General features: G+C 45.9%; 1 protein-coding gene across 1 annotated transcript in view; it reads left to right on the top strand.

Annotated features, from left to right (window-relative positions):
- The first annotated feature begins 531 nt into the window (after positions 1-531).
- Positions 532-12,067, top strand: part of PGGHG (protein-glucosylgalactosylhydroxylysine glucosidase) — a 91,000-nt gene continuing 79,464 nt past the window's right edge. The window contains exons 1-3 of the mRNA XM_075566755.1: positions 532-693; positions 8,581-8,842; positions 11,355-11,565. Coding sequence (XP_075422870.1) covers positions 8,590-8,842; positions 11,355-11,565 — 464 coding nt within the window. The 5' untranslated portion in view covers positions 532-693; positions 8,581-8,589. The remainder of the gene's footprint in view (positions 694-8,580; positions 8,843-11,354; positions 11,566-12,067) is intronic.

The following is a 12,067-nucleotide window of genomic DNA, read 5'->3' on the forward strand; positions in this document are numbered from 1 at the left end:
GAGGGGGTTCATGCGGGCGTCCGCAGGCGTGCTGAGGCTTTGTAATTTTCAGCCGACAGCCAAGCTGTTTTTCAGCGTGCTGTCGGCTGAAAACATCCAATCAGCCCGAAGCAGCGTCAACGTCACAGCGCCGTGACGTCGGCGCCGTGACGTTAATGTCAGTGCGTCGCGGGCGATTGGCCCAGCGACGTCACTGCCCCGCCTACAACCACCTCCCCCCCGGCTCCCTTCGCTCCCGCTGGCTCAGCTGCAAGTCCATGTAATCGTGCAGATTTCAGCAGGCGAGCCTCAGCGTCAGCGTGGTTCGGAACTCCTCACCCCTCTATGGCCCCAGCCTTAGTCCTATGACTAGTACATAGTGGGAACATATCTATATTAGTGAGAAGTATTTACCCCAAAATATACCTATGTAGTGTAAATCTTTAATTTATTGTACCACTGCCATAAGTATACTTTGGTTGTAGGAGGGGCAGACCCTTTAACAGGGAAACATCTGTCCACGTTTCACCATTTGGAAAAAAAATAAAAAAAGTTAGCTTCCTTCCTGCGAGCTCAGGTTTCCATATGAATAAGGGATTTGTTCGTGCAGCAGAAAGTGTTTTAAAAGCAAGAAAACAGACTTTGATCCAGTTTTAACTGTGAAGACAGCTCAGGTGGAACACTTTCCCGAGAGGAGTGTGAGCGGCTTGCAGGGTAAGTTTAACTATAATGTTCTTAGTAGAAAACAGAGAGAGGGGAAGATAAAGGAGGGAGACAGACACACTGGCCAGACTCGCTAAACTTAGGGCTATATAATCACTCATCAGGAGCAGACGTCATTTGCCCCGAGCTAATCTACGTACTCGTAAAAGGAATTTGTGTTAAAATACTCGAGCTCATTCACATAGGATTAATGTGATGTTATTTCAGTATAACGCTAAGTTATCTTAGTCTTGTTGTTACTCACCAGCTAGGACTTTTGGAGCAGAGGAGATGAAAATTAAGTAAGGAAATAACACCACATTGTTGTAATAATAGTTCCAGCACTCACTGACTAATAGAGTAAATCTAAGGAGTAGGTAATTGCCAAATCCAGAAAAGTATTTAATATCAACACAAGTCAAATACACGGAGCGATGTGACCAACACAAAAGCGTCTAAAATACATAATGCAAACACAAATAGTATAAGAAAAAACAGGATATAACACACTGAGAAGTGGGCGGGAGGGGGGGGGGAAACAAGGGGGGGGGGGAAACAAGGGGGGGAAGCGGGGGGGGGCAAAAAATGGGGATACGCAGGGGGGCAACGTTTCAGGGACAAACCCCTTCCTCAGGCCCGTTCCCTCAGATCCCCAAAGGGGACACAGAGGTACTTCCCTTACCCCAATGCCCCAACAAAATGAGACAGCAACCCTAGCAAATTAAGCACACAAAGCACCTCTAAGTAATCAATCTAAGAATCTGATATAGCAAAATAGAGAGAGTATAACCAGTGTTAACCCTCAGACCACAGGGTATAAGACATCAAGTATAATCACAAGCACTTCTCCTCTCCTGCTGCAAGGGTGACTACATTGTTATTTTTAGTGTTTATTTGTAAAGAACCAGCATATTCCGCAAACGCGGGAGAATAGGGGTACAGAGATTTGATAGTTACATAACCAAAGTTACATACAAATACAAATAAAGGACAAACAGATATAAAGAGGTAGTGAGGGCCCTGCACGTGAGATCTCGCAATCTAGAGGGAATGAGGGACAATGTTGAAACAAAAAGGTAAAGATGCTGCTCATTGTAGGATGGAGTATACCTCAGGTTGGAGATGTGACGATGGTCGTCTCAGACCAGGAAGCCGACCCGCAGGACTGAGGCAGGATGTGGAGTCTGACCACAGGCCTTGGGACTGAGTCCTGATCAGAGGAATAATCTGGGTCACGGGCCAAGGTCGGAGGCAGGGTCCAAGTTCCGGGCAGAGCGCAGTAGCATAGTCGGGGTCATGGTGTGATGGTGCTCATCTCAAATCAGGAAGTGGACCCGCAGGGCTGAGGAAGGGATGCAAATAAACCGACCACAGCCCAGGGACAGAGTCCTGTAAGAGTATCCATAGTTGGTATGGAAGCAGGGGTCAGGGCTGGCAGCAATGGTGTGGAGTCCAAAGTACAGGCAAAAGGTCAGGGCAGACCTGGTGAATGAGTAGTGCTATGTACTTCACAACTGTAAGGTAGTTAAGTAGATGAATAACCGGATACTTGTGGGGGGACCCCTAGACATTAACTTGATAGAAGACAGGTACTGGGTTGCAATCCTGGATAGTAAGCTCACTGATAAGTGACGCTGTGGTGAACAATGATACCAGGACAATTGAATATAATAACACCCTACAATGTACCAAAATGTCTAAATAAATAAAGTCCTGAACAGGAAAAACATGTAGCAAGCGATTAACTCACTTTGAGTGCTGCAAAAACCATGCGATCCACAGGTGAGGGGTCCCCAGGTGTGCTTCCGTCCACGGGGTAGACAAGTAGAAGGTAAGAAAACTGGAGGAGCACTACTGTTAGTATCAAAAAGTAGGGAAGAGAAAGGTGCGTATCCCATAAAAAATTATTTATTGGTCATGGAAAAAAGGGCACAGGAGAGCCCCACCAACGTTTCACGCTTCACAGAGCGCTTTCTCAAGGTATACATATCACAACTTTATTAGCATATATATATAGGCACAAAGTAATATGATCAACCAATACTCACAGCTCACATGTGGTCCGCCCTCTGTGATTGCTAATAATCTTCTGATGTGTGCATATACGTTAGTGTGCACACAAAGATGACGCCTACTGTCTCCGCCTCCAACTACTAATCCGGAGGCATGTGAGGTCTAAAACCCTCATGGTACACGCTTGCGCAATGACCACGTGAGGGAGGGTCCCCCATGCCAGTGGAAGCCGCGGGGGGCGCGGGGAGAAGACGTCATCAGGTGACCCTAGCCATATGCGTCATTGAAACTCTAGATGCGCGCGCATCCTAAATTTACCAAGTCACTAGTCCCTCCTCGCAATCGGAGCAGACCTAGTGAGACACGGACCCTCGACGGAGTGCGCATGCGCAAAACCAGCCAAAAACGCCGGTCTGTGTGCCTAGGGTTGCGTAGTCCGTAGTCATGCGTAGCCAAGTTCAGGATAGGAGAAGGCAGCTTAGTCCGTAGGTAAGCCGGGGTCAGAGCAGGCGGCACAGGATCGAAGGTCGAGGTAACAAGCAGAATTCGGCAACAGGAAATTTCGGTGGAGTTGCTTCAGCGTAGAAAGCAAGAAAGTTGAACTAAGCCGCTTCAGCGTAAAGATCAGGAAACTTGGAGCCAAGCCGCTTCAGCGTAGAAAGCAGGGAACTGGAACAAACAGCTTCAGCGTAGAAAGCAGGAAGCTTGGAGCCAAGCCGCTTCAGCATAGAAAGCAGGGACCAGGAACGATGGGAGACACAGGGGCTTCAGCACAGGAACAAACTCTGTTTGGAGGAGGCTAAGAATCAGAAGCCACAGCGCTTCAGCACGAGAACACAGGAAAAGGCTGAGGGATAACAGGGCGAAGGCACAAGGAGGCCAAGCCAGGCCAAACAGAGAAGTCTGAGGCAAGCACAGTTACTTGCAGCAAGAATCGCAAAGACTATGTCCAGCAATTGGGATTGAAAGAGCAGGGTTTAAATAGGAGAGATGCATGACTGGGATTGAGAGGCGGAGCGGAGGTGCGGCCTCTGCGGATACTGAAATTGGCTGCAAGGCACAGGAGACAAGTGAGTGTACTTGCTTGCAGCTGGGGAGGGTTCGTCTGGAAACTCCACAGCTCTGCAAGGATGAGTTCCAGCCAAACCCAGGAGCGGATTCCTTAAACTCCCACTAGGAAGTTCAGCCTTAGGCTTCGCTTATAGTGCCGGTGACGTGACGGCGACGGTGTTGTCAGGCTGCGGTTGCTGGAAAAATCAAATTGAGATGACTTCTAGCGATTGCGACCAAGCCATTTATCCGTTGATCCATGAATTCTCTTCGGGTCCATAACCCTTCCAATGGACCAAGTATTGTTGCCCGCAACAGGATCTTCGGGAATCCAGTATCTGGCGAACTTCAAATTCCGCCTGGCCATCCATCAAGAATGGTCTAGGAGGAGGGGGAATAAGAGAAGGGAAGGTGTTCTGGACTAAAAGCTTGAGGAGGTATCCATAAGCTAGCTGGAAGGTCCAATTTGAAGGCCACCAGGTTGACCTGTTTCAGGATTTTGTAAGGTCCAATGAATTTGGGCCCGAGTTTGGAGGAAGGCAGTTTCAGCCGGATATTGTTTGTAGCCAGCCAGACCTTATTTTCCCACTTGAAACGGGATGGACGTCGACGTTTATCCACCTGGGTCTCATGCTGGAAGGCAGCTTTGGCCGGATTGGCCTGGATCTTCTTCCAGAGTAATTGGAGTTCTTGGATTTTATTATCCACTGCAGGAACTCCGGACAGAGGTCTGGAAGGAGGAAGGGCAGCAGGGTGGTAACCGTAGGCACAGAAGAATGGAGATTCCAGTGTGGAATCGGGTTTCATGGAATTGCGGGAAAACTCGGCCCACAGGAGCAGATCAACCCAGTTGTCCTGTAGCTCAGATACGAAATATCGCAGAAATTGCTCCAAGGACTGTCCAGCCCCTTCCGTGAGTCCATTGTACTGGGGATGGTAGGAAAAAGAAAAATGAAGGTAGATGCCCATTCTTGACAGAAGGCCTTCCAGAATCTTGAGACGAATTGGGATCCGCGGTCCGAGACCATAACCGTCGGGACTCCATGAAGGCAAAATATCTCCTTAATAAAGATTTCAGAAAGTTCAGAGGCTGTAAGTAGCTTCCAGAGAGGTACAAAATGGGCTTGACGTATAAGGCAATTTACTACGACCAGTATGGTAGTCATACTCCTGGAATGCAGCAATTCCACGACAAAATCCACGCATAAATGGGTCCACGGACGGGTGGGAACTAGAAAGGCTTCTGTCTTGAATTCTGGTTCCGTAAGGGGGTAACGAGGAGAGGGGGGGTGTAATGAGGAGAGATGGGGTAAAGAGGAGAGGGGGGGTAACAAAAGGGGGTAAGTGCGGCCTTGATGAGGGGTGGTCCCTGGGAGCAGGTCGATGGTACAAATGTAAGATCGTTGTGGCGGTAACTCCTCTGCCTGTTTTCTGTCAAATGCATCGGCAAACTCCCAGTAAAAAACTGGAAGGCATGACGAAGACGTCTCTGTGGGTGATCGAACCCCGGAAATGGTGCAAGGCTTCGGAAGACAAGATTCGTGGCAATGCTGTCTCCAGGCTGTCACTTGACTGGTCGACCAATCGATCTTAGGGTTGTAGTGCCGCAACCAGGGAAGGCCTAGGACCACTGGAGTAGAGGGAGAGCAAATGACATAGAATGACAGTGTCTCATTGTGGAGTGCCCCCAGCGACAACTGCAAAGGATTTGTCTCAAGGATGATGGTCCCAGGTATCAGAGGTCTTCCATCAATGGCCACTACTGCTACCAGGGTCTCCCTAGTACAGAGGGGAATGGAGTGCTAATGCGTGATCAATGAAATTCCATGCGGCTCCTGAGTGAAGATGGAGGCTGATCCCCAGGAGAGTGAAACCGGCAGGAGGAGCCATGCAGGTTGGGATTGAGAAGGAATAGAAGAAATGCCCAGAGAATATTCCTCTATTTTCACTGGGCACTGGGGTTTCCTTGATTTAGGACAATTTCGGGCAAGATGACCTTTGAGCCCACAATTCAGGCACAGCCCCCTGTCATGTCTCCTAGTTCTCTCCTGCTCGGGTAATTTGGTATCACCTAATTGCATCGGTTCCTCATCTAGGAGAGGTGTAGATAGAGGAATATTGAAGTGGGAAACAGGCTGAATAATTGGAGTTTTCGAAGAAGTTTTTTTGCTTGGTCAGCCATTCTTGCATGCGGAGATCTACTCTGCTACAGAGAGCAATCAATTCCTCTGGATGTTTAGGGGTGTCCCGGCAGGTCAGTTTGTTCTTTAAATACTCAGAAAGCCCTTGCAGAAATGCTGCCAGCAGAGCTTCATTGTTCCAGCCCGTCTCCGCAGCCAGGGTACGGATTTCAATGGCATACTGGCCCACAGTACGGGTTCCTTGCCGGATTTGCAGAAACAGAAGAGATGCGACCGGGAGCGTCAAAAATGTGTTTTAATGTTTGGAGAAATGCTGCGGCATCATTAATCAGTGGGGATTCCTTTTTGTAGTGAGGGGAGGCCCAGGGGGAGCTCTCCCCAAGCTGCGGCCTCCCTACTCACTAACTGTCCCACGCCAGACTCTCTGATGTCGGCGTGCGCCGGGACATCTGACATCGGCACGCACCAGCAAGTAAGTGGTTTCTACGCTTCCAGCGCACCGGAGGGAGGCCTGTGAGAGGGAGGGATAGAGGTGGGGGTGTAGAGGGAGGGATAGAGGTGGGGGTGTGAGAGGGAGGGGGAGAGGTGGGGGTGTGAGAGGGGTGGAGAGGTGGGGGTGTGAGAGTGAGGGGGAGAGGTGGGCGTGTTAGAGGGAGGTAGAGAGCTGGTGGTGTAAGAGGGAGAGGTGGGGATGTAAGAGAAGGATTGGGGAGTTGGGCGTGTAAGAGAGAGAGTGAGGGAAAGGTAGGAGTGGAAGAAGGTGGGGGAGCGGTGTGGGTGAACAGAGAGGGGGGAGAGGTGGGGGTGTAAGACGGGAGGGGAGAAAGTTGGGGCTGTAAGAGAGGGCGGGGAGAGGTGTGGGTGTAAGAGAGGAGGGGGGGAGGTGGGGGGGAGAGAGAGGAGGGGGAGAGGTGGGCGTGTAAGAGAAGGAGGAGGAGATATTTGGGGTGAAAGAGAGGGATGGGAGAGTTGGGGTGTAAGAGAGGGAGGGGAAGAGGTATGGGTGAAGAAGGAGGGGGAAAGGTAGGAGTGGAAGAAGGAGGGGGAGCGGTGAGGTGTGAGAGGGAGGGGGAGAGGTGTGAGTGTAAGATAGGGAGGGGTGTGGTGGGGCACTATGAGAGGGAGGGGGAGAGGTAGAGGTGGGAGAGGTGGAGGTGGAAGGGAGAGAGGGGATAGTGGAAGAGAAAGAGGGGGAGAGGTGGGGGGAAATAGAGGAAGGTGGGGGTTTATGAGAGGAAGTGGGAGAGGTGGGGGTGAAAGGAGGAAAGTGGGGGTTTATGAGACGGAGAGGTGGGGGTATAAGAGAGGGAGGGGAAATGAGAGAGGGGTTGGAAGAGTGAGACAGGGAGTTGGAGACGGGGGGAAATACATGGAGGGAGGGAGATGATGAGATGGGAGAGAGAGAAAAAGAGTAGGGAGCCTTGCAAGGCTGCCAACACAGGGGACCCTGGTTAAAACTCTAGTCCTGGGCCTAGTGAAAGCTGCCGGCGGCCGTGGGTGGGACATCCAGGAGTAGATTGGAGAGAGTCAATTGGTGACACAGGACAGGAGTTGGGGGGGTGAGGTTTGGGGAGGAGAGGTAAATTTGGGTGTCATCGGCATAGAGATGATACTGAAAGCCAAAAGATTGTAGTAGTTCACCAATAGAAGGGGTGTAGAGTGAGTAGAGCAGAGGGCGAAGCTGCAAACTGTTTTTATCACATATTTGTATTATTTATCACATTATTTATCACATTGATTAGATAAATCACTATTACATGTTTAAATCCCTTTAAATATATAGGCGTATATTACATATTGAAATAGGAACGTCCTTTACAGTTTCCTTTGCTGTCAAGGACATAGCCTTGGGGGACCTCAACAGTGAGAGGGAGTGAAGATTAGGAGGCACCAGAGTAGGAAACGCTGAACAAGTGGTTGCATTGGTGGGAGGTGAACCAGGAGAAGGCTGCGTCACAGAGGCCAATGGAGTGGAGAATGTTCAGGAGAAGGGGGTGATCAACAGTGTCAAAGGCATAAGAGAGATCCAGGAGAATTTGTAAGGAGAAGTGACCCTTAGACTTAGCTGGGGGTAGGTCAATGGTAGAACAATGATCCCAAGCACATCAGCAAATCTACAACAGAATGGCTGAAAAATTAAAGAATCAAGGTGTTGCAATGGCCCAGTCAAAGTCCAAACCTCAATCCTATTGAAATGCTGTGGCTGGACCTTAAGAGAGCTGTGCATAAACAAATGCCCACAAACCTCAATGAACTGAAGCAACGTTGTAAAGAAGAGTGGGCCAAAATTCCTCCATAACGATGTAAGAGACTGATAAAGTCATACAGAAAACGATAACTTCAAGTTATTGCTGCTAAAGGTGATTCTACAAGCTATTGAATCATAAGGTGTACTTAGTTTTTCACACATGGCTTCTCCATTTTGGCTTTATTTTTGTTAAATAAATCATGTCACAGTGTAATATCATGTGTTGTTGTTCATCCGAGGTTGTATTTACCTAATTTTAAGACCTGCTAAGGAACAGATGATTGCTATTATGTCCTGATATGTAAAACCATGGAATTCAAAGAGGGTGTACTTTCTTTTTTACACAACTGTATATATCATATCACAATATTTGTGGAATACTTCAAGTTTATCAATTGATGCAACTCAAACATGGGTGAAAAACTGACTCCCTTGTCATTTTTAAAGGTCAGGACAATGTCAGAAGTGAAAGATGATCCAGGAACATTCACTACAAGCTCCTTACCATCAGACCCCCGTCTCATGACAACGGTTGCTAATGGATACCTGGGCACCAAAGTCTTTGGAGATGTTCTCCATGTGAATGGGGTGTACAATGGGGATGTGGGTGACTGTCACAGAGCAGACATCCCCAGCCCCCTGAATGTTAGACTGTGTGTCTCCAGAGAAGAGGAGATAATCCAGAGCTTTTCACTGAACACTAAAACAGGTAAAGCATGTAGGACCAAAGTGACCTAATGACAGTAACAAGTTCAACAGGTTAAAGGCTTATTCCCACGTAGGAGAGAAAGGATATAATAACAGTGACACGTTTAATGTGTTTAAAGGGTAAATTCTGTATAGGACAAAAGTCACCTAATTACAGTGACATGCGTAACCGGTTATAGAATCAATGCCACATAGGTCCAAAGTGGCCTCATAACAATGTCATGTTTAACATGTTTAAGGGCAGTACAAATGACACGGGGCATCCCTTTAGGTTGAAGGAAAGGGGATTTCACCAGCAACAAAGCAACGGGTTCTTTACAGTAAGGACAGTTAAAATGTGGAATTCATTACCCATGGAGACTGTGATGGCAGATACAATAGATATGTTCAAATAAAGGCTGGTCATCTTTTTAGATTGGAAAGGTATACAGGGATATACCAAATAAGTCAACATGGGAAGGTTGTTGATCCAGGGAATAATCTGATTGCCAATATTTGGAGTCAGGAAGGAATTTATTTTCCCCTTTATGAGCTGTCATTGGATGATATTTGACCAGGGTTTTTGTTTGCCTTCCTCTGGATCAATATACTGTAAGTACAAATATAGGATAAAGGATCTGGTCATCTAAATTTAGCATTGGTTGAACTTGATGGAAGTATGTCTGTTTTCAACCTCATGTAACTATGTAATAGGTTAATAGATAAGTTCAAAAAAGGTTGGACATCTTTTTAGAAAGGAAAGGTATACAGGGATATACCAAATAAGTAAACATGGAAAGGATGTTAGTCTAAGGAATAATCTGATTGCCAACATTTGGAGTCAGGAATTAATTTATTTCCCCCCTATAAGATATCATTAGATAATATTTCACTGGGGTTTTTTGTTTGCCTTCCTCTGGATCAATATACTATAATTACGGATATAGGATAAAGTATCTGTCGTCTAAATTTAGCATAGGTTGAACTTTATGGATATGTGTCTTTTTTCCACCTCATCTACTATGTTAAAGGGTCAATTAACCTAATGACAGTAACATATTTAATGGGCTAAATTAAGGCAGTTGAAATCTTTACAAAAAAAACAAAAAAAAAACAGGTAAACCTGAATCATTTTTTAAAGTTTATCCTGGAAATGTTTGTAATTATAATTTGTAACCTATGGGATGAGTTTAAAGGGTCAGTTTCTCTTAGGACAAAAGTTTACTAATGGCAGTAAAATGATTTTTTTTTTTTTTTAATATATATCAATTTCTTTATTACCAGTGAACATAATATAAGACAGATGTTGACAAATATTCAGTGTTATAACTTCATACATTCTATAATGAAAAATCGCCGACTATATATTTTTAACTTACTTAATTTTTTAAATAGAGTATATACAGTAGAGTTCAATTAAAAATCTCTCTACTACACCTCCTCTCCATGGCACTAACATGTTTAAGGGGCAACATCTCTGGGATTAAGGCCTTTTTTCCCCCAAAAAAGAGACACTTTGTCCCTGATCCACATAGGTCCATAGGATTAACCTTATTTAATGCTGTGTTAACCTTATTTTACGCCTCATTAAGTGCTTACGGGTATCTTCATCAAACCTCACTAACACAGTGTTAAGTGCTGTTCCCAGTTTTAACGAGACTTGTGCTACAGTAACTATAACAGCCATTACTGCTAATGATACAAAAGTGGTGTTCCCTGTAACAATGTCTATCAGTTATAATTAACACCACACCGGGATATAACGAGATCTTGGTTAGATACCTAAAGATGGCCTTAGCTCCCTCTGGACACTGAAATATGGGTCTTGCTGGGGGGAGAGAAAGGGAGACATATTTTACTAGAGTCCCAAGTGCTATATATATCACCCCAACACACACCTTTATACAACATGTGGAGAGACCTACTGTATGCACAGAAAGGAGCACACCTGAGATATTTGGGAGATATGCTAATTTAAGTAATCAATGCATTTATACTCTGCATACCCATATTTGCATATCTCTCAGGTATCTCATGTGTGCTCCTTTTTGTGCTCAGGTGACTTGTCTGGGGTGGTATTTATAGCACTTGGGACTCTAGTAAAAGAGGACCTCCCCCCTTATGTTTATTGTGTTTCTGAGAGACACTTAATTGACAAAAACTCCCCCATTCAGAGGCCTCAAAGAAATTCAACTTTTAATCAATGATTGGACAATACATGTGACAATATCACAAACGTTTCAACTCTAGGACAAATATGGGACAATGGCCCATATTTCCAAGGTGGTGCTATCCCACAAGACCTCTTATGGGCCATTCAAGGACTGTAAGGTGACTTCCGGATCGGAAGGTCTTTTATGGAAGTAATATGCCCCAATGTGTTTCCTATTGCATGCAGCATTAAACTGGTTAATGAAATAGAAAGGCTGTCACTGCATATAGCAACATATGATGCTATATGAATCTATGGATGTGGTTCATAGTGTAGTTTCCACTCAGTTAAATTCTGCTGTGTGTCTTTGATTGACCCTTAGGTACATTTAGCCACGTCATTCAATGTTCATCATGTACAGCGACCCAGCAGATCTTCGCCCATCGCTCTCACAGCCACCTCTTGGTCAACATTATAACCTTAAGGCGCACACACGAATCCAGCGATCCAGTCAAAGTGGACCTTGAGAATCTGTTCAAGATGGAAAGCTCGGACCTGGAGCTGCACAGAGGACACGACTTCCATGAAGCTCAGTGAGTATGAACAGAGGGTTAGCCTAGTGGAACGTCAGACAAAGGGTAGCTCCGTTTATCTTCTTGGTGATGGTTAAATCCATCTTGTTCTACCTACTGTAGACATTGTCGGCAGTTAATGTTTGCTCTACATCCTTTGTCTATTGCCTTTATTTTATTTAGGTTCTTCTGTAGATAGAGCCTAACCTCTGGTAAGTGAGGCAACCTACTGTCCCATTTACTTCGACAGCACTCCCTAAAACTGCCGTCTGTTAAACTGCATGTCACAGTTGTCCTTAAAAGTCAAGTACTTCTATAGCTGACCATGATAATAAAACAACTATAAGTCGATAATTTTTTCATTATCATGGCAATATTAATATCATATCAGCATATTGTCTAACACTCTTTAGAAGTACAGATGTTGCAGACCTAAGTGTTCCCTCAGTGGAGCATTTTTGGGTGATTTATTGCATTTTTGCCTGATAAATCACACTGCCCACTGCATTAAAAGCATTATTTT

This window comes from Ascaphus truei, chromosome 12 (genome assembly GCF_040206685.1).
Source record: "Ascaphus truei isolate aAscTru1 chromosome 12, aAscTru1.hap1, whole genome shotgun sequence".
Classification (NCBI taxonomy): Eukaryota; Metazoa; Chordata; class Amphibia; order Anura; family Ascaphidae; genus Ascaphus; species Ascaphus truei.